At 36.1% G+C, this 23,634-nt stretch overlaps 1 protein-coding gene across 1 annotated transcript in view; it reads left to right on the forward strand.

Moving 5' to 3' along the window:
• TENM3 (teneurin transmembrane protein 3) overlaps positions 1 to 23,634 on the forward strand; it is a 546,591-nt gene that overhangs the window by 131,643 nt on the left and 391,314 nt on the right. Inside the window, 1 exon segment of the mRNA XM_039882598.1 lies at positions 13,373 to 13,679. Coding sequence (XP_039738532.1) covers positions 13,448 to 13,679 — 232 coding nt within the window. The 5' untranslated portion in view covers positions 13,373 to 13,447.

The following is a 23,634-nucleotide window of genomic DNA, read 5'->3' on the forward strand; positions in this document are numbered from 1 at the left end:
TACAGGGACCAAAATTAAATGAGCATTAAAAAAATACACCTCCTGGCTGCAGAAGCGCTGCTGCTGGACTAGATGCCCCGTTGGGAAAGTGATGGAAAAGCAGAGTAGCTCTTACCTGAGGAAGGTGTTTTTGTAAATTAAGTCCTTTTTTTAGTGCTCCATTCAAATTAATTTTAAAACCCTCCTGGCATATGGATTATAATTTTAACTATTAGTGGGTATCCTAACCATTTTGTAATGAAATGAATAGCTAAATTATTTTAAAGTAAAGCCATAGTAGCCAAAATTAGATCATATTTTCTCACCAGTGACTGTTGCATTTTAGTAATGCCTTTCTTTGATGAAACATTGGCTTACTCCAAATTGTTGTTGTGGTTTAATATTTATTGAGTAGCCACAATTTCCTAACTTACCTTGAAAGCATGGTTTTTAATAATTGTCCAGAATACATCATCAGGGTATGAAATACGGTGGCGAAAGTGCAGCTTCTTTACATGGCAGGCAGTCAGCGGGAAGCCAAGGAAACTGAATTTCTCTCTGTGCCTGTCAGAACACTCCTGCTCGCACTGCCCTTTTGTGGTCAAGAAGAGCGCTAAAGAATCTTACTTCAGCAGACATCCGAGAAGGCACAATTCTATCTGCTGTGTAAGTTCTTTTTAATCCTGTGCCTCGGCTTATAACTACCACTAGTAACAGCAAGAAAAACATGTTTTGATTGGGCCACTTACTCCAGAGTCTTTGCCCTAATTATTGAAAGGGGCCTCCTTAAAGCAAACACAGCTCCCGCCAGTCATTGGGGTGCTGGACTGGGCAACAACACTCACCCCTCAGCAGGTGTCCCTGACAGGCAGGCCTGGGTCGGGCCATGTGTACCTGGCTCATAAAACTTTTTATGAACATTATAAATTATGTACCTATTTGTCTTTATGATATAAAACGTTCAGGAAATCCAGAACAGCTGACTAATTGGATATACTTTTTCTATTTTTACTTGACTATCTGGCAGCACTTATACAAAGTCATAATATTTGAGTGTAATTTACATATGCACTTTAAGGTGTGTGACTAAACTTGAGATGTCAAAACATTTTATTTCTCCATGAGCCTATACCAAGTCAAGCGTGTTTATATATCCTGATAGCGTTGCATTAAAACTTGTTTAAAAACAAACACTAAACACCAAAGGAGAAAAATATTGAAGAGATTTGAATCCTCTAGAGCAAGCGCACAGACTGCTTGCCAGACTGGCTGTGAAAATGTTGGTCCTTTTCCCTTCACCCTTAGAGACCGAGTCCACACCTGACCCAGCCCTGCAGTATCCACAGCGAGTTAAGATAGTTTCCATAGTTCTTTGGGCAAATCAAACACTAGGACTGAACACAAAGGCGTTTCGAAACCCTGAAGCATCTCTGGAATTGACTTATTCCTTTAGAGCATCACAACTTCAAGGAGGAAGCGGGGTTTGGGAATTTCTCTGTCCCCATCTCCCTCCTCACTCCACAAGGAGGTGCCTGTTGAGCTTGACCCTCGCCTCCAGCACTGAACCAGAATTTCCTGCTCTCCAGGGGTCTTTGAAGAAGGTGCCACTTGGCTGGTTTGGTGCTTTTCAGACTGAGATGAAAACTATCTGGTGGGCAGTAGACAGAGGATATGTTTATTATAGTAATTTTGCCTGCGAGTTACAGAAGCATGAATAACGGCAGTTATCCTTTATTCTCAAATACCTGTGGGTAGTTATCAGGTCTCCACCTAGTTGTTACTAAAATAAACCTCACATAGTTCTTTCAATCTAGAGACTTAATCAGTTTCATTGACCCCCTTGAAAGTCCCTCCTGTGTTTGCCTCCTGCTTCCTACTACCAAGACATAAATATTTGGATACCATTATAGATGAAATCATTTTGATGGTATTGGTGTGGGAACTATTTTTTTTCTCATTTGATGACATGGTATTTCTGAATAAGCTCATAAAAATTCAAAACCCAAATTCCATTCGAACATTTTAGCAAAATATCAATTTCACTACGGATGTATAATCCCTAGGTCTCAGCCTTAAAGGACTGAGCTTTTATACATTTCCTCCATCCCAGCTTCTTCAGATAAGCTTAATGACATTGGACACTATTCTTGGACACTGGACAACGTTTTTGAATTTAATTATAATAACGGGTCCTTATTAAGTACATAGTATGTTATATGCCAATTGCTGTGCTTTTAAAACTGTATTACATTTAATCGTTAAAATATCTCCATAAGAAAGATATTGTCGTATGCATTTTCAAGAATGAAATACAGGAATTCGAATCCCAAGGAACTTAATAACCTTTCCAAGGTCATAAGTCACATAAACGTAAATTATGGAGCTTGACTTTAGACATAGATCTGTCTGATCAAAACCCTGTCCTTCTTGTTATTACTTCCCTGGTGGTATTAGTATAGATTTTTTTTTTTTTTAGTTGAAAAATCAGGATAAGAACTTGTTGGTTTAAAATCATATTTTCTTCGATATAGACTTCAATGGCAGGCAGGCTTTTTCCACATGGTGACAAAAGTATAAATAGACTCCTCCTCTTCACCTTCCCAGACTAGCGACTCCACATTCACTGATTTTGAGAAGGCACATTCCTAGTAATTTGTCTTGTCCTGGAGCTGATCTTATTGGCCTGAATTAGGTCACATGTCCATTCCTGAACCAATCACTGAGATTCTGTGCAGGCAGATCCTCAACCCCAGGATTGGAGTCTGCTCCACCTGCACCCCTCGGAAACCAATGTAAGAGAAGAGCATTTATTCAGGGAAATAAAAGGCATACAAAAATTCATATGACCAAGATTGTGGTGATGTAAGAGAGCTACTCTCCTTGGTAACTAAACCACGTGGGGTGGGATGACAAACAAAAGGAATTGTGACTGTGTTCTCCTCTAAAACACATAATATCACCATGAGGTATCATGTATTTCTTTCTTAATTGTCTTTCCCCTGAAGAAGAAGCTTGAAAATGTTTCCAGTATATTTTATCTTTTTAACTTGGTCTTGAATTTCCACCTCTCTTACTCCTCAGTCAAGTTTCACTTGCCTTTTACTTTTCCCTCCCCAGTGCTGTAATCTCTGCAGATTAAATTATCATGGTATATTCGATATTGTAACCTTCACTGACTTTGTTCATACGAAATCTGTTGACATCCTGACGCAGTTTGTCAAAGTCTTTGCTGCCATATTTCTCTGTCTGTCCATCTGTCTCTCTCTCTGGTTTTTAACTTTAAAATGAATTCATTTGTTTTTTATTCCTTAAATTCCCTTTTTATTCTAAAGTTTGGTAGTAAAGTGTAGTGGTCGAAAATACAGATTTGGAATTAAACCAAAATACGTTCAAATTCTACTCGGCCACTTCCAGACTACGTCTTTGGAGACGTCAATTAATCTCTCTGGGCCTTAATTCTCTCCTGTGAAAATGGGGTTTATAATGCTTACCTAGCAAGGTTGCTGTGAGGATTAAGTGAGGTCATATATGTAAAACACCTGGCATATTTTAAGCACTCAATAAATAATCAAGATTGTAATTAATAATTCATTGAGGAGCTTTTATGTCCACTCTAAGAGGACTATGCCCAGCACTTAGGGAAATAATATTAGCTCTTCATTTAAGAAGCTTCTCCAGTTGGATACAGCATTCCCAACTGTCACCAGGTCAGCAATCCCCATCTTTGTGTCACTTTTGAGCCATCTAGAAGGCTGCTTATTTTCTTTCGTTATGACTAAAGGTTTGGAATTTGAGTTGATGCTACACATATATTATGGTTTGGCAACTTTTCAAAGAAATAAATGGAAGAGCACTGTGTAGAACTGTGGGTCCCAGCCTAGCCACTCACTGGTTGTCTGACCTGAAAATTTTCATTAATTTCTCATATTTCCTCTTCGGTAAAACTGATAAATACCATAAACTTGATGAACTGTTGTTAGAAATAGAAATGCCATGTGTAAAATACCTAACATGGAAAAGTATTTTAATACATGGAGGTTATTGTTATGTGTATTTGACTGTGTCTGGCGTGTCCGCCGTGGTAGGAGCATTCATTTGAACGTAGCAGGACAGTCTGTGATGCTGTTCAATCAGAAAAATACAGGGAATGATATCAAAGTTGTCTAGCTTATTTATTTTTTACCTAGTGTATTTTTGAGGCCATTTGGATAACACAGTATTACCTACATGGCACATAACTGTTTCCTTGATTTTTCCTATTAACCAGATAGCATTATTGGCAAAATCTTCAAAGGCCTGGCTCATGCTGAAGCACAGGTAAATAAAGTGGTGGCCTCTGTATTCAGGGTTCTGGTTTAAACCATCATAAAAATGCTTAAATAAATATGATGGATATTGGTTATCCAGGCAGGCAGATAATTTGAGAGTGATTACTTACACTTTACCCTACAGGTCTGCAAGGTAGGAAAGCTGCCTTTGGTTCAGCTGTGTTGGATTCTACAGTACCCTCTCCCATCTATTCTAAGTATGGGTATTATAGCCTTCTCCCTGCATTTATTCATGCCATTGTGACAATAGACTACATAACTATATTAATATGTATTCGTATTCTAGATATTATATTCCCGGTGTCCATAATTTTTACCTGGAAAAACAGAAGCATTTTTAATTTCAAACTATGTAAGTGAATTGCTTTATTTATTTTTAAATAATAGAATATAGCCCAACTTTACATTACTGGGTAAATTAGCCTCATTATCCATATTTTTTCTTTTTCGTTCATTTCTAGTTTCTTTTCCTTCTACATATAAATAATTTTGAAAGAATTTTTAATGATTTGATCAGATTTAAGCCACTTTTCTTATAGCCTAGGGCACTGTTCTATATATTTTCCAATTAAAAATTTTCCAGCATTCACTTATTCAGTAGCTATTTTAGTATATTGCTCCTATTTGTTTCATTATCGAAGTTTGCCTATGTGCTGTCCATGATAAAGCGTGGAGTAGAGCTTTGAGTCTTAAAACAATTAGCTTCCTATTTATGACTTATTAAAGGCATAAATATATCTTTACTCACATGAAAATGTTCACAATATGTTAAGTAAAAATAGGTTACAAAAATCATGTTTATTACATATATCTATATAACACACATAATGTATACACATATATATGCCTAGGAAAAGTCTGAAAGGTGAACACTAACGTGTTAAGAGGGAAATAATTTTAATGATTCTAGGGGGCACTTATGTGTATTTTCTAGTTTTCACAAAGAATAAATATTATTGCTTCATACGTGTTTTAAATGAAAGAAAAGCAAGAAGTAGGAGTGAGCACTACACAGTGTTTAGGGGCAGCCTCTTGTTCTGTCTCAGTAGATGGCCCTCTTCACCCATCTCACACCACTGCTCAAGCCACCCTCCTGGTAGTCATCCTCAGCTCTCCCTTGCCCTGGTCTCATTTCCACCGATCACTCTCTCTCTCACACATCCACCCACTTCTCTAAAACTTCATGGCCATTGCAGGCTCCCTAGTCCAAGCTGTCATTCTCTTGCCCGGACATCTGCAAAAATCTGCCAACAAGTTTTCCCGTATCTACGCCGGACTTCCCTCTTCCCTGTTCTCCACACTTTAGCCAGAGGATGATTTCAGACCTGGTCGATCATGTCAATACCCCATTGAAAACCATCCAACAATCACCCATTATTGGTAGAATAGGAATGAAACTGCTTCCCTGCCCTATAAAGCACTGCATCTGGCCCTTCCGTTTTCTCCAGCCTCACCTCTCCTCACTCACACTGCCTCATCCCTTTTTGTCCATCACGGTCAGGTTTCTGTTTTTCCAACCATTTACTTTTAACCTGTTTGTGGCTTTGTATTTAAGTATGTTTCTTGGAAGCGGGATATACTTTTTTTTTAATTCGATCTGAAAAATCTCTGCATTTAGTGGGATGTTTAGACCGTTTACATTTAAGGTGATTATTGGCCTAATAAAGTTTAGGTCTATCATCCTGCTACTGGTATTTGATTTGCTCCCTATATACTTTGTTTCTCTTTTCTTACCTTCTTTGGATTAGTTGAATATTTTTTATGTTTCCGTATTTTATGATTCCATTATTTCTTTTGTTGGCTTATGAGCTCTAACATTTTGTTTTATTTTAGTGGTTACTTTAGAGTTTAAAATATACACCTTTAGTATAACACAATCTACCTTGAAATGGTATTATGCAACTTTACATAGAGGACAAAAACCTTACAATAATATCCTTCTATTTCTCCCCTTCTTTCCTTTATGCCACTGGTGCAATACATTTTAGTCATACATATGTTACAAAATCTACCATAGTTAAGATTTTTCTTTAAACAATTCTCCATCTCTTCAATAGATTTATATAAGGAAAATATTTTATACATTTAACCAAGTAGCTACCATTTTCAGGGCTGTTCATTCCTTCATGTGGATCTACGTTTCGATCTGATGTCATCGTCCTTCTGTCTGGAGGGCTTTCACTACGTCTCTTGTAATGAGAGAACTGGTAGTCATCTGTAGTATGTCTGAAAAGATAGTTATTTCGCCTTCCTTTTTCAGAGATAGTTTCACTGAATATAGATACCTAGGATGATGGTTTTTTTTTTTCTTTCACTACTTTAAAGATATTTCCCTGCTGTTGTCTTGCTTACATTATTTCTATTGAGAAACTTTTTGTATATATAATATTATATAATGTGCCTTCTCCCTGTGTCTGTTTTTAAGACTTTCTTAATCAATTTTAATCAATTTTATCAATTTTGAAGAATTTTAATTATAATCAATGCCTTGGTGTAATTCTCTTTATGCTTCTTGTTCTGGGGGTTTGTTGAACTTTGGAGACCTGTGGATTTGTAGTGTTTATCAAATTTGAGGATTTTTCCATTATTATTTTTTCAACTTTTTTTTTCCTGTTCATTCCTGGTTTCCCTTTCAGGGATTCCAATTACATCTATATTGGCTTCTTGAAGTAGTCCCACCTCTTGTTTATATATTTATCCTCTTTCTCCGTGCTTCATTCTGTATAGTTTCTATTACTTTATTACTATATCTTTAATTCATTAACGTTTCCTTCTGCAGTGTCTAATCTGCCATTCACCCCATGCACTGCATTTCTCGGGCATGGTAGTTTCATATCTAGAAGTTTGATTTGGATCTCCTTTTTATATCTTTCATATCTCTGTTTAATTTTTTGGACATATGAAATACATTTATGATAACTGTTTTCATGTTCTCATCTATTAATTCGAACACCCATGTCAGGGCTGAGTCAGTTTCAATTGATTGTTTTTTCTCATGATTTTCCTGCTTCTTGGCATGCCAGGTAATCTTTGATTGGATGGCAGACATTGTGAGTTTTACCGTGTTGAGAGCTGGGTATTTCTGTATTCCTATTATATTCTTGAACTTTGTATAGAACAGTTAAACTACTTTGAAACATTTTGCTCCTTTCTGGTCTTGCTTTTAAGATATTTAGATGGGACCAGAACCATGTTTAATCTAATGCTAATTATTACAACGGAGGCAAGACCTTTCTGAGTATGTTGCCTAATACACTATGAGGTTTTACAACTTGGCTGGTAGGAATATACACTATTCTTGGCCTTGTGTGAGCTCTGCAAACTGTTCCCTGTAATTTACTGGTCCTTTAGGGGATAATTTTGCCTTCAGACAACAGTTGGTAATGTCTGAAGTTATTTTTTATTGTCCTGGTATCTAGTGAGTAGAGGTTGGGAATGCTTCTAAACATCCTACCATAGGATGGCCCCCAACAAAGAGGAATTTTTTAATCTAAAGTATCAGTAATGTCGAGGTTGAGAAACTGCTATAATCTTTTCCAATTATTCTTTCTCTGGCCTCCAGCAATCTCCTCACACACATGTGCTGATCAGTACTGTGCTGCATTCTCAAGAGGGACCCTCTGCAAACCTTTAGATTTCCTTCTCCATGCAGCTCTTTTCTCCAACACTTTGCCCTGCAAGTTCTTACCAACTCTTCTACCAGATTTTCAGCTGTCTCTTTAGCTTAAGAAGTCTGCAGGGCTCTTCCTAGTCCCTATACCTTCCCCTACTCCCTCTATAGCCCTCTTAAGGCAGTGAGCAAGTGTAATCAAGGACTCATCTTCTTTGTTTCCCATTTCTCAAGGTTCATTATCCTTCATTACTTCATGTCAGTGCCTTGAAAACTTTGTTTCATGTGTTCTATTTTGTCGTTATTTAGACAGGAGGGAGGAGGGTACATCCAGTTTCTATTACTCCACCTTGTCTCTAAACAGAAGTTGACTTCTTATTTATTATTTCTATCAATGACCTCTTATTTCCTGTCATGTTTAAGGAAAGCAACCTGCTTTGTTTTAACCTTTTCAGCCATTAATGACTTACTATATTTATCTTTCTCTATACCCGTATCTTCTTAATAAGCATCACTTTTTTTAAAGTCATAGCAGACTTTTCTTTCCCTGTATTTTTATAGTTTTGTTTGTGTTTTAACTTTGTGCTTCAAATATGATAGCTAAATTCACTTGTGTTCTTCTGTTTGAAACTGTAAGCTCAAATTTGAGTTATGCTTGAAATTATCATTACATAACAAAATCACCATAATATGATTTTATTTTTGTAGTTAATTATTTCAATGCTTCAATTTGTAAATTTGTCCCGGGGAACAAAATTTTCTCTATAATGAACAATAGCAATTGATTTTCTCTTGTGTTCAATCCAGCTATTCAATAAAAGAAACACTTGGAAAAATTTTAAGGTTTACAAAGTTGTATTTGCTATTTGATTAACATAATTGATAATAAATCATAAATACTAACTTATTAGGGAAAATATGAATTGTGAATAAGAAAAGGCAAAAAAATTTTTAGTATCATGTATAAAGAACTTAATTTAGATCTTTAATCTAAAATATGTTAGGATAAATTAGAGTTTCTCTGAAGTCTGCTTTTTGGAGGGGAGCTGAGCTTTTCCAAACTATTATAAACATAGAAGGACAGCGTGCAGAAGATATTCAAGGAAACAATCAGGAATTTATCATTCTTAACAGAAAATAAATAACAAGGGAAGCATGAGTAATATTGACCAGAAGTTTACTTAATCCTTTGTGTTTACTTAATCCTTTTGGTTGCTAGATAGATGCATAAGCTCATGGAATTTTAGAAGTACAGATGATTTTAGGGATGTTTGTTTTAGGCCTGATAAATTATAATCATTGCCATCAAGGGTTTTAAAGGTATACAGTGTCCAATTAAAATCAGATTACTTTCTAAAGTACAATTTAAAAATGTTTCTTTGGAATAAGGAACATGTTATAAAACAATGTGTTAAGTTCTGATAATGTTAAGTTCTCTGGCCAAGTTTCAAAGCATATTTAAATAATATATCTGAAATAGAGGATATGATCACCCTAAATCTAGTGTCCCTAAGTCAGGGACTGCCTGCCCATTCATTTAGTCAATCAAATACATTGCAAGAGATGAGAAAAAAACAAATTAATCATATAATGAAATTTACTTTAAGACCAGCTGTGTTTTCCAGAAGACTGTTATGGTTAATAACTGTGAGTTGTTTCTCTAGGAGCTAATGAAAATAAACCAAATCGGTCTGCTATTGTCATCTACTTGCTGTACCTAGTTCGATCAAAAGTGTTTGGTCAACTTTCTCTCTAATAATTTCCCTTATTTTCAAAGGCCCTGCCTACTGATGCAGCTGAGGTCTTGTTCATTAAATGCTTTATGCTAAACGTCCGCACAGTAACCCTCTTCCTCGTGTAGGACGCGATTACCATCAAAGTGCTCCAGCAATTTAGCGCTACTTAAGCAGCTGCATTTTTTAACCTTCTCATATTCAGCCTTGAGTGCAGGAGATAACGCAGAAAACTACTTTTTGAAGTTATATTGAACTCATTGACTTCGTCAGAAGCAAATCAGTGGTTGCAAACGTTACAGTGCAGATTAAATCTTTGAAGAGTTTGAACAATGTACAAAAGTGGAAAGACAGATGCAAAGGACTTTTTACTGTTTGAAATTTCTGATATCCAAATGTCTTTGTCTTTGATGGTATATTTGAATGCTATATTCTGATTTATCATCACACTTTAGAATTGCTTCACAAATAAAGAAAACTCAGGTATTTGGCACTAGAGATGTTCTATAAAGCTCAAAAATATCTGAATTTATCTTGTCATTACTAATTTGTTAACATTGAGTTGGAATTAATTTATAAACATTTGTAACATTACTATAAGGATACATCTTTACTAGTGATATATGTTCATATTACTACATTAGAGAACTTATTGATTATCTAATTTGCAAGATTGTAAAATTGTATCGTGGACTATATAGAAAAGAGAATACTCTACATTTAAAGATGTAAAGGAACAAATAAACACAGAAGGAAATACGCATGGTCTAACTTAGACACTGGCAAATATTTTCTGTAAAGAGCTAGATAGTAAATAGTTTATACATTGCAGGCCATCGGGTCTCTCTATATTAGCTTCCTAGGGCTGCAGTAGCAAATTACCACAAACTTGGCTTAAAAACAACAGAAATTTATTGTTTCAGTTCTGAAGGCAAGAAGTATGAAATCAAAGTGCTGGCAGGGCCATATTCCTTCTGAAGTTCTAGAGAAGACTCTCTCCTAGCTTCTGATGGGTGCCGGCAACCCTTGGTGTTTCTTGGCTTTTAGCTACATCACTCCAATCTCTGCCTCTGTCCTCACATGGCCTATTTTCTTGTTTGTCTGTATGTCTCTGTATCCAAATCTCCTCTTCTGTCTATTGTAAAGTACCAGTCCTTGAATTCAGGACTCACCCAAATTCAGCACGACTTCGTCTTAACTTGATTTTAAGTGCAAAGACCATACTTCCACATAAAGTCACATTCACAGATCCTAAGGATTAAGACTTCAACCTATCTTTTTGGGAGACATAATTCATTTTATCACAGTCTCCATTGGAACCACTCAACTATGTCTTTCTAACATGGACGCAACCAAAGACAATATATAAACAAATACATATGCTGTGTTCCAGTAAAACTTTATTAACTAAAACAGGAGATGGGTCAGATTTGGCTGGCAGACTGGAATTTACCAGTGCCTTGTCTAACTAACTGAAGCAAAACTGCAGCATAGAGGAAAAAAAAAAAAATCCCTGATTCAATCAGCCCATTTTTAAAATATAAAAATGCGTACATAAGTGTATATATAGCATTACTTATTTTAAAATAGATGTCAACTTAGGAGAAAAAAAATGGAACTTTTATAATGATTTCAAATCCCAAAACTCTATTCCTAAATATGCTCGAGTTATAATACTTTTATGGTTAATTAAAAGCTTTTTGATGATCATTTAGTTATAAGAGTCTACATAGACTTTCAGCCAATGAGATCAAGACTATTTTGGAAATAAGATTTTCCTTGAACTTAGACATATTTATTCACTCTATTAGGAAAACAGTGCCTGTTAACCTCACTAAGCGTACAAGGGCAGGGATGTTGTTTTATTTAATGGTGTGTCCTCAGCATAATAAGAGACCCTAATATGTAATATTCATTCAATAAATATTTACCTAAAATAACTTTTGTTTGGTGTGTGGACATAGTCTCTGTTACCATACCTGGAAATTATTTATTGTCTGTGAAAGTGAAAGGAAAGCTACAAATAAGAGAAATCCAATTTCTATTAAGAGCTATTGGAAGAATTTATAAAGAGAATAATGGTGTAATGAATCAGAAGGTATCAGTGAATAATATTAGTTGTTGTTGTTTTTTTTAAATCAGATTAATGGAATAGAAGAAAAAGGTAGGGAAGTCAAGATACATTTCAACAACCAAGCTAAAATATTAGCAACTACTTTTAAGAGCCCAGCTCAATTCAATAGCAGAGAATATGGACCCCCATATGAGGTAGCCCTTTACTGGCAATATGTGTAGAGGAGGGTATAGTCAAAGAGGTAGCAGAGAGAGCAGTCCAGAATTTCCAAACATAGGCTCTGGGACACTGTGATCATTCCAGCTTGGAGAGTTTCACCGCTCTTCTTATAGCTGAATGGAAGGCAAAATTTCAAATGTGAAGCTGTGGGACTTGTAATGTTGCTCAGAAAGAATCAAGACTTGTGACAGTGTAGAAGAAAGCTGAGCCAGCATGGGAGAATCAGAGTCAGCCATAAGACTCCACGCCGGAAGCACATTAAAGACGCCGTGATGTATGTGATGACAGCCAAGGATGAAGAAGAGGAGAGGGACTCTACAAGGAAGAAAGTATCTACGTATAAGTCATAACCCTGAGGATACAGAACCAAAGAAAAGACCTGAGGCCACCAAGAATCATTTGTTTCAAGTAGATTATTGAATGACTCACATAAAAAGTGAATTTAGGAAAGAAGGAATGGGGTAGGGAAAAACACTGCGGGCTGAAGACAAGGCCTTTCAGAACCTTCAGATTAAAAGCGGAGACAAAATGAGAAAGAATAAAGACAGAGGACCATTTAAAATGTGATCAGCCCTGGGCAACTATCTGTCTGCTAGGCACCATGTCTTAGGCTAGATAGCCTTTATATCCAATCATACTCCTGTTAGTTTAGCTAATTCAGGGGGTTAAGGGTGGGAAGAGAGTTGCTAAGCAAAGAAACACAATTTGCCTTGCTCCTTCTAACTTATTCTTGTTACTGGCAGTTGCAAGAAACTATCCCATCAAATTAGCCACTTAAATTCCCTTAAATATGGGGATAGCACATTAAATTCATTTTCTAGAGAGAAAAATGCATTTTAAGGAGAAGATTAGGAGAGAAGAATCAGCTTTTTCCACAATTCAAGACATTTAGATCCTTGAAACATGAATTGAGCCCTCTGAAGGAAAAGTCTTTGTAAAAAATAATAAAATATTCAGTGCACTGGACAAAGTTTCTGCTCTAAGAGGATCCCAATTTGTTCCTGTTCTTTTAAAAATAATGAGAAAGAAATAAAAATAACAAATTTTTGTAAGAAAAAGGGAATTTATTTATGAATGAAGAAAATACTGCAAGAGAAAACTTTTCCATCGCGGAAAATTTGACAAACATATTGAAGCCAATTTTTAGCTGGCTTCTGAAGTCAAATTTGAGCCTGAGCTTAAGTTTTTCTGTTTGCATTAATGTGAAAAATCACATGTGGTAATTTAAACAAGCACCCATAACTCTCATTAACAGAAAATGTGCCTCAACTCCTAGTAATACAGGCTCATTTTCACTTCCTGTTGAAAGCAATTTTCTGAGATAGCAATACTGTTACTTCCTACCATTTTCTAGATTGAGAAGGATCTAGAGGAGTCAATTTTTAGATAAATGTTATGCTCACATCATGCCAATCTTTTATCTTCACAGAGAGGCCAATGAGACTTGAACCCTGAGCATAATTTGTCACAACCAGGACTGATGTGCACACAGAAGGAATGAAGTATGGATGTGAAAGAACGTAGGCCTTACTGTTCCCTGACCAAGAGCAGACGAGAAAAAGAACGGCGGCATACGAATTCTTCCGCAGACAATGAGGAGTGTAGGGTACCTACACAGAAGTCTTACAGTTCCAGTGAAACTTTGAAAGCTTTCGATCATGATTCCTCACGGCTGCTTTACGGAAACCGAGTAAAGGATTTGGTTCACAGAGAAGCAGATGAGTACACCAGACAAGGTAGGTCATTGTTCTAGGAAAACAAGTCATGCTCAAATGGTGCTAACTTGTAGATGTCACCTCAAGGTGACATGATTATTTTCTTAGTTTGATGTCCTATCCTCTGATTCAGATTTTGAGGTATTAGATGATCACATAATATTTCTGATTAGAAGTATAAAACCACCTACAGTCACAATGATCCCAGACATAGGTACCACAACTCCATATATCATATGTGAGGTTTTTGACTCTGCACATGGCCAAAATGTTTGTGCATAAACTTGAAATCCAAGTGTTCAGGGCTTTCTTACAGTCTCATAAAGGTGCTCGCAAACATTGTTTTTGTAGTTAGAACTGGTGCAAGGAGAACGAGAACTGTTGATGAGGAATCTCATCTTCCCCTCATAAGAAAGGAAGAATTCTTATTCTGGATCATTTCGTGATCCATCCAGCCCAGCTGTTGGTGTCTGTCTGTTTACACAAGAGCCTGCTGTGATTGACTTTCACATTCTCTCTCGCAGGGAATCTAGGACATCAAGGTTATACCTTAAAATATCCTAGTTTCCCATAATATAATCCATTATGGTTTGGTAAGTCGCATATATTTGTTAAACATTTTTAACTGTTTTCTGCCTGCCTATTCTACCAATGGAATAATGACTTCTCTAACTTTGCTTCAAAATCCTAAACCCGCTGATTTCCATGCTTTAAGACAGTAGCTTATTTTTAACTAGACATACATAGTTGTATTTTGTTTCTTCTAACACAGTCTTGAGATGTGGGCAAGATTACTACTAATACAAATAAAATCCTCTTACATTTGTAATTGGACGGTCAATTTACCTAGAACTTAGCATCCCTTAGCTAATTTAAGCAGGAAATGAAAAAAAGTAAATTAAACTTCAAAAATAAAGAATATATTCATTCTTTTTCAGTCACCTTACAGACGGTGTGACTAACAGTTTGATATTGGGCAGGAACAAATTTAAGGAAAAGTAATAATGCAATAAATCATTCAAATGTTTCAAAATTTTCCATGGTTCTTTTCTCCTTTGCATTGTGGAAAAAGCCATGCTGACTAGACCGAACTAGCATTCACTCACCCAAACCAGTGTACATCAAAGAAGACTCATTTGATTTACTAAAGACAAATATTTTTTTGTCCCCTAAAGCATGCCTTACTAATTATAGGTATCAAATTTTATGAAAAGGGACAAAATAGCTTAAGACTTTTAATCCAGTTTTTAAGGAAAGATATAGAACACATATTTGAGAAGTGTACTCTTGTTAAATCAAGAGACTTTAGTTCATTGTACAATATATTGTAATTTTAAACCCGATTTTTTTTCTTCCATATTGTCTACACAGCTGACATAGATTACCAGGGTACATTTTTCACCAATTTGATAAATAGTAGGTACTTATAGAAGTGCCTGCAATCTGAAACTGGGGTAAACCTTGCCTTTTGTAACAAAAATAACTGTTTTTGTTAGTACCCGATTGGGGGGGGGGAAGAAAAACACATTGTGGATACTATTAGAAGAAAAACAGCAACGCATGTGGCATAAATGCATCGAGGAGGCTCATCTCCACCCCGAGCAGGCATTCCGTTTTGGCAGAGAGCGGAGGACGCTTGAACAGGTTAAAAATAGCGAGCTGAAATGTTCACCTCCTAGGCAGCGTTAATCCAGTGCAGACTGTGGTTCATGACATGGCGATACCATCTGTAGAAACCCTGGAACAGAAGTTCTGGGGGGACCAAATAGTACTGTTACTCAGCTCCTTGCCGGCCAAGGACGAGACAAGGAAACGAAGACACAGGAAAGAATGAGCAAGGCAGCCGAGGGAGGCCCCCTGTCAGGAGCAGCTGAATGGAGTCGTGGGAAGAGGTTTCAGAGCATAGGTGGAAGGGAAAGCGAATGTGTAGAGTGTGATGGTGCTACAATTCCCTTGACATGTTCATAAATCACAATGTAGTAAAAACTTAAATGGATTCTACTATTCATAGCTAACATGCAGAGATATCTCCCTGTACTCCAGTCAGTGTACTAATAAGCAGGTTACGTTCACTATCATTTAACCCTCACAGTCACCTTCTGAGGGAGGTCCCAATCGTATCCTCCCATCACAGACTGAGACATTCCGGGCTTGGAGAGGCCTGAGGTCCCGCGGTAGAGCTAGGACTTGATCCCACGACCCTGATCCCACGACCCTCGCACTCAGGCTTCTAACCTCTGTGCAGCTGCCAAAGCAGAAAACAGGCAACTCACTATGATAATTGCCCTTTGGTTTATCAGAGTCAATTTTAGCCAATTTTGATGGTGTAGATGGAGAGATACTTAGGAAATAAAACTGATATGATTTTGCAATTGGGTGGGTGAGAATGAGGGGGAGGGAGATGTTGCAATACTTTTTCTTTCTTACGGTTCGATATGGGGAATGTTTGTTGCAGAAGCAGTAGAAGGAAAGAAAGTCAGCTATCAGATGATGTTTTTCTCGAGCAAGCATAATGAAAAATCCTCCTAGGCTTTCATTTTCTTTGAACCTGACAAATGTCAATTTTTCCTCACTGACTCTTATGCTGTGGGATTAATTATTTAATTGACAAAATGTGCTGCCTGCCACAGCTCATGACATCATATACATAATAAAAATGAAAGATTAAAAATATTAATAGTAGCCAAAGATCTTTGAAACAATTCCAAAGAATCATGCTAATTTAGCTTGCCCATGAAGTTTTAAAATAACTTGTCAGTCCTACATCCACTTATTATTTGAGTGATAGGAAAATGTAACTTCAACTGGAGGAAGGCATAAGGAGAGACCCCCATTAATACAATTACATGAATTCAAATTTAGAAATATAATGTTTTTATTTTTATTGACTGATTTTATAGCCTATTATCAAACTTGATTTTAATCATTTCTGATGGCTTTACTTACTGGCAGGTGACTATTGTTAAGTACATGTTGTCTTTAGATACTGTAAAGCTGCAGATGATTTCATTTTCACAGTAATGTGTAATTTGACTGGATCTCCCACAGATCTCTTCCTCTCTTTTGAAATCTCTTCCTGCGGTTTATTGGGTGATGGAAATAGTTTCTCTTTTAGCAGCTGTGAAGCTCTGTGTAGGTGTGATGAGGTTAGGGTGACAATGGCTTGTTTTGCATTCTTGGATACTATTTTCCTTTGATTCATCTTTGAAGAGAATTTATCCTGTCAAGTCTGAGCCACATTTCTTATGAAACAGCTGCATAAGATCATCCCACAGTTTTAGAGAAATGATAAAATACAAGAAATTTTTTTCTGTACACAATGTACACTGCCTGTAGTGTTCTTGACCAAACGGCTTATCGACTCCAACAAGGAATGTTGGCCATGAGAGCGAATTTTAAATGAAGTGACGTCTGGAAATAAGAACACTTTTGTTCCACAGAACTATAATCCTGAAAAGAACATTTCTGAGATAGTCTTAACCCCAAATGTTTACCAGTTAGTCAGGAATTGGTATTGGGGTTATGAATTTCAGAATTTTAGCATGAAAAGACCACCATTTATTTTTCATTTATAGAATGGCGATGTGGATGAAGCATTATGTCTATGTTTATACATACCTGAAATCAAAATGGAAAATAAATTTGCAAAGAAGAAAGGGGAAGGAGAAAGGCAGATTGACAAAGACAGGCACCCATTGATTTCTAAATGTGGCTCATCTCCTCGGCTCTTCCCTGGCAGTGTGCTTCTAGACCCCAAAACTCTCCTCTTTCCTCTCTGCTGCTTTGAGATTTGCCTCTTCTTCCTGTTTATCATCATCAATACCCAGCCGCCCCTAGCTCCTCCAAACATAGCTTCCGCTTCTCACCTCATAACATTGCTGGTCCAAGGCCAGTTCAGGTGTAGTTAGTGGGAAAGTAGGTTCTCAAGCCCTGATTTCTCACTGCTGCACCTCCCTTGTGGGCTGCATCCTGGCCCCAGTCCATCCTTCATACAACTATTTCAGACGCTAGATCTTCCCTTACCAAGGATAACCCTCTTTTGTGACACGAAAGGACATTAGAGAAACAGTCTGAATTTTCCTGTAATTACCTCTCCAGGATTCTGGCATGCTGTTGACTTGAATGATGCCTCACCTACCCATCTCCCAGCCAACTCCTTACCTCCTCCAAGCTGAACAACGATCAGGGGTACAAAAGAGATCAGAATTCTGTTGGGGTCCTGAAGGACAAAGCCAATGCAGGTACTTTTCCCCATTGAGCCAGATGAGAGCTCAGAATGGGGTGAACACTGTGGCTTTGTGGCACCAGGAAGAGGCTGACCTGCTTCCCTCATAGGCCTTACTGGAGGAATGTTGCCTTGCAAGAGCAACTTGTTGCCCTGGCCCCTCAGGAGCTGGGGCAACCAAAACAGATGCATTTTCTCCACTCTGGTATTGTGAGAGTGCCAACCAAGGAAAGCAGGGAGTAGAAAGGCTGGTCCCTAGAGTCTAACAGGACTTCCCACTATTTCTTAAGTCACCCCAGGAAAACAGCAACCTGCTTCAGAGCACCTAACATGTAGGAATGCAAAACAAACAGATCAGGAAGCTCCCAGTTAAAGGAGCAGTGGAGATGAGAAGGGCAAACTTAGCCAAAATAAAAAAAATTATACAAGAGCACTTACAGAAATCTACATACCAAAAAGGGAAAAAAAAGCAACGACAATAAAGCTAACCATAACAACTAAATGCCAGAGGTGGGGAGAGGACTGTAAAGCCACAATTTACAAATCGAAAAATATATATAATAGATTAGTTGAATTAATAGAAGAAGAGAGGGTGGTCATTGTTGAAATTCAAATTAATAATTTTGAAAACCAAGTGGAAGAAATAACTCAAAACGAAAAACAAAGTTCCAGGTAAAATTAAGAACACACACACACACACATATTACACACACACACACACACATAGCCACACACACACACACACATAAAGCCACATACAATACACACACACACACACCTTTAAGCACATCCTAGAAAAATTCTTTAACTTTATAGCTAAACATATTTTACAAGATTCTAGAAAGAAAAAACAAGTTACTTCTATTGGTACTTACAAAAGAAACAAAAATAAGAGTAATAAATTTCTCATCTGCAACAATGAAAGCTAGAAGACAATGGAAGAACATCAACTAAGAGAAAAACTTATGACTCAAGGATATTCTATACAGAGAAAATATCATTGATCTCTTAGAGTAAATGCAAGATATTTAGGAACATGCAAAGATTCAGAGCCTGTATCACCAATGTACACCCTCTAAAGAAGTACTCAAGAAGTAATCCAAATGAATTGGAATCACTATGAAGGGGAAACAGTGATGAGCAACCAACTTTGCAGTATACATGCTGTTAAATCCCAAATGATGATGATGACAAAGCAAGTAGAAATGTGTAAGAAGCAGTACAAGGGAAGCCAAAAACAAAAAAAGACTAGAACTAAAACTACTTACCTATCTCAGCAGAATTCAGCAGTTGGAGGAAAGTGGTAGGGAACGTGTTCTAAAATCAAATCTGAAGAGGGAAGGGAGAAATAGTTACGGAATAGAGCTTTAGTGGAGGGGAATAATTGCTATCTTGCATTCATATATTAATGAAAAACATGTATTTGAATATGAATGTCAGGATAAAGGAAGGTAATCATTAGTGGAATAAAAAAGCACAATAGACCTACCTAATTGTCAGGGTGAAAAGAGGAATGAATAGCAATCTGATCGATTTAGCAAAAACAGCTCCAAGGAAAAAGAAGAAGCAAGTGAAATCATGAATAACCATAAAACAAAATGGAAGAAGTCAAATCGACTATATTCCATATTACATGAAATATAAATTCACTGAATTTTGACACAAACAAAAACTATTCAGTTGGTTTATAAAAGTTATTGATATTTATAAGAAACAGACCCAAAATGATAAAAAAATGGTTGAGAGTAATGAGAGGATAAAAATATATCAGGTAAATACAAACAAAAAGAAAGCAAGAATGGCAGTTTTAATATTAGGAAAGGTGGAATTTACAATTAAAAACACAAAACAGGATACAGAGGACAATTGAGTAAATGATAAAAGACAGAAAGATGCAAACTTTTAAATTGCATACATTAATAAATATAGTAACAAAATTTATAAAGCAAAACTATTAGAAAAAAACTAGTTGTTAAAATACATTTATTGTGGGATACTTTGGTTTGCCTCCTTCAAAATCAGACAGATCTAAAAGACAAAAATAAAACAGCAATTATATATAATATCAATAAAAACTTAGCAAAGATATGTATACAAATTTATAACTGTTAGAAATGATACAGCTTTTCATATTTCTATGGAATATTTACAGAAACCAAATGTACATTTAGCTACAAAAAGTATTTAAAAATCAGAAAAGTAGAGCCTTTGTAAGTCAAAACATTTGATCATATAATATAGTAGAATTAGAAATAAATAACAAAAAGATAAATAAAACCCCTTTGTCCCCATTATGACACCCATAGATAATGATAAGGAGCACTAGAAAGCAATGAAATAAAAGTCTACTTCTAAAATTTATGGGAGATAGTGAAGCCATTATCATAGGAAAAATATATTGTTGAATAATATACTTAAAGACTGAAGACCAACAAAAAGGAAGTTGCTATACATCTTAAGAAGTGAGTAAAATATCAGAAAAATAAACTAAAGGAAATGAGAAGAGGCAGATAATCAAGATAAAATTGAAATTAAAAACAAAGAAACTCATTCTTTTAAAAGGTTAACAAAATGGAAAGCCCCTCATGATTGCTATTAAACAATAATGAGAAGAAAAATAAGGAGAAATGCTGGAGACATTGTAACAACTAAAGGAGACTTTCTAAAAATGTACTTTAAAAATCTAGAGGAATTTATTTTTTCTTAGCAAAATATGATTAACCCCAAATTATTCCAAACATGGAGAAAACTTCTTGAAATCAGTTATCTCAGAAGAAATTTAAAAGATAATTAAAAGGGGTACCATTGAAAAGGAAAAGATAGGATCCTAGGTGAATTTTACCTAGCCTTCAAAGTACAACCAAGTCCAATGTTCACAAAGCTATTCAGCAAAAACACACACACACACAAAACATGGAAAGCACTAGAATTCACATTATGAAGTTGACATAACCTTAATTATAAAATTTGATTAAAATAATTCAAAAAAGTAGCTATCTAGACCAAAATTGCTTCTCAATATATGTGTAAAAATTCTAAATATTTTGTATAAGATCCTAGCAATGTGTAAAAGGAACAATAAGCTAGACTAAATTAATGACCTAGTGGTTACTAATCCTTGGGGACAATGCCAGGATTTTTCAATGTTAGCAAATCTATTAAAATAATTAGATTAATAAATCAAAGTAGAAAACATGATCTTATCAATAGATGATGAAAAGGTATGCAATGAAACTTAGAAACCATCCCTTATTAAATAAAACTCACTAAATAAAACAAGAACAAAAACAAATATTTTAGTCATGTGTAAGATGATCAAGTGAAAACATTAAACAATGAGATCCTAGGACCATTTCAGTTAAAAGTAGGAACATAAAAAGACTTATCTACTCTCACAGTTACTATTCAAAATTGTTTTAAACATTTTAGCAATTGCAACAAGAGAAGAAAATTTAATATATACTATTTGAGAAAAGTTAATTTAGGACTTTTGTTAAATATATGATTGTAAACATACAAAAACCACATGTCTCTAGAAAAAAAAAATAAAAGTTTAAACAAATTGGTACTTGAATGAATACATGATAAATCTACAGACATCACAGGTAGTATAGTATAATAGTCAAGAGAAAATCTGTGGTTGAGTCCTAGATCTGCCATTTATAAGCTGAGTGGCAAGTGACATATTCTTGGCCAAGTAACTTTCTTAACTTTTTACCTAATTTCTTTGTGCTTCAGTTTTCTCCTATGCACAGTGATTTACTTTTAATCTGTAATTTGTTGAGAATTAAATAAGTTACTATATGTCAACTGCTTAGAATAATATCTGATGCATGTTAAAATGGCCTTACTATATATATTTTTTATAATACTATGAACCCACTATAATCACATCTATATAATATTGGCATAAATTTAAAAAATCTATCAAAAGAATAGACTAAAATTTCAGAAATAAATCCCAGTATATATGAAATTTAGCATAAAACAAAAAATGGTTTTTCAGTGGGATTTGATAAATGGTGCTGGCACAACTGGTTATCCATCTGGAAGACTGTAAAATTGGACCCATATCTCTCAGCATATTCAAAAATAAATTAAGATGGATTAAATACAAATGTAAAAAAAAATAAGCAATAAGAATTCTAGAAGTTAATTTGAGAGGCTGAATAAAGTAGGGATGATTTGATCTATGAGCAGGAGAAAGGTCCAAAAACTGGCTTCAAAAGCTAACAGAATTATTTTCTTACAAAACAAAAAGTCCAGAGGTAGATGCCATCATGGACCCAGGTTCCTTCTGTGTGTGTGTGTGTGTGTGTGTGTGTGTGGTGGTGTGTGTGTGTGTGTGTTTGCTCTGCTGTCCTTAACATGTGGCCTTGTCCTGGGGATCCCCAGATGTTTGCTGCATTTTCATATTCCTGACTGAAACAGAATAAAAGCAAAGGTGAGACAGCTTTCTCTACAGTGGACTATTCCTTTTTACTCCCTAGCGACTTCTTCCTACATCTTTTTCAGAACTGTTATACTTGGCTACGCTTAGCTGCATGAGAAGAGAGAACATTTACAATTTTTGCTTTCCAGCTTTTATAACAGTAGAAGGCAAAGAAGAAGTGGTTGTGAATCCACACGCCTACCCCAGGGACATATGGATGTACACCCCAAGAGTAAGGAAGACCATTCTAATAGATGATCCAGAAGAAAAGACCTAAAAGATTTTTTTATTTAAACCTTTTATATGTAAATAAAAATACTATTAAAATTATTATATTGGGAAGTACGTTTATAATCCATATGAAAGATAAGACGTACATATATATGTATACATACATATATATATAATATACTAAGAGTAAATTTTACAATCCAATGGGAAAATGGCATGAATAAACAATTCACAGAAGAGCAGATTCAAGTGGTCAGTAAACATATGAAAATATAATTGGTTTTCCTGTCAGTCTGCGGAAGGCAGTAGCTAATCCATCTCCTTGATCTCCAGTACACAGCTCCTGTCCTTGCTCCCCTCACTGAGCATTCATGTGCCAGTGATTTGCTTAGGAAGCTCCCTTCAGCTTGGTAAGCAGAAAATTAATGAAAGAGGCTACTGTGATGAGAGGTGTTTCTGGTTGGAATTCTGAACTCATTTTTTTTGGAGACAGCCTCATGAGGTGGAAGTCATGCTCCAGAGCAGCACTCAGTCCTCAACCTTTTTGGTACCAAGGACCTGTGCTCCAATGAGAATCTAACACCTGATGATCTGAGGTGGAGCTGAGGCGGTGATGCTAGTGCTGGGGAGTGGCTGCAAATACAGATGAAGCTTGCTTGCCTGCTGCTCACCACCTGCCGTGTGGATTGGTTCCTAACAGGCCACAGACCAGTACCGGTCCACGGCCCCGGGTGTCAGGGTGCTGCTCTAGAGTGCTGTTAATCCAGTTCCTCAGATACAGATAACTTAATAGACTTACCTGTTCCATCCTGACTTCCTACATGTTGTTTTCATGAGAAAGTATATACTGATCTGTATCAACTTCTAAACATAATACATTCTTGAAGTGAAGACTTTGTGTTGGATTATGAATTTTTGGCTTAGGAAGAAGACTCACCCCCTTTCCCTCAAAAAAGCAACTTATGAATTGCTCTACTCAAAAATTTACTCAAAAACTCTTATATAAGTATGTGAAATAAACACAGTAAAAATCCATAGAATTACAGAAAGAAAGAAGGAAGGAAGGAAGGGAGGGAGGGAGGAAGGAG

The sequence above is a fragment of the Pteropus medius genome, unplaced genomic scaffold, assembly GCF_902729225.1.
Source record: "Pteropus medius unplaced genomic scaffold, Ma_sr-lr_union100, whole genome shotgun sequence".
Taxonomy (NCBI): domain Eukaryota; kingdom Metazoa; phylum Chordata; class Mammalia; order Chiroptera; family Pteropodidae; genus Pteropus; species Pteropus medius.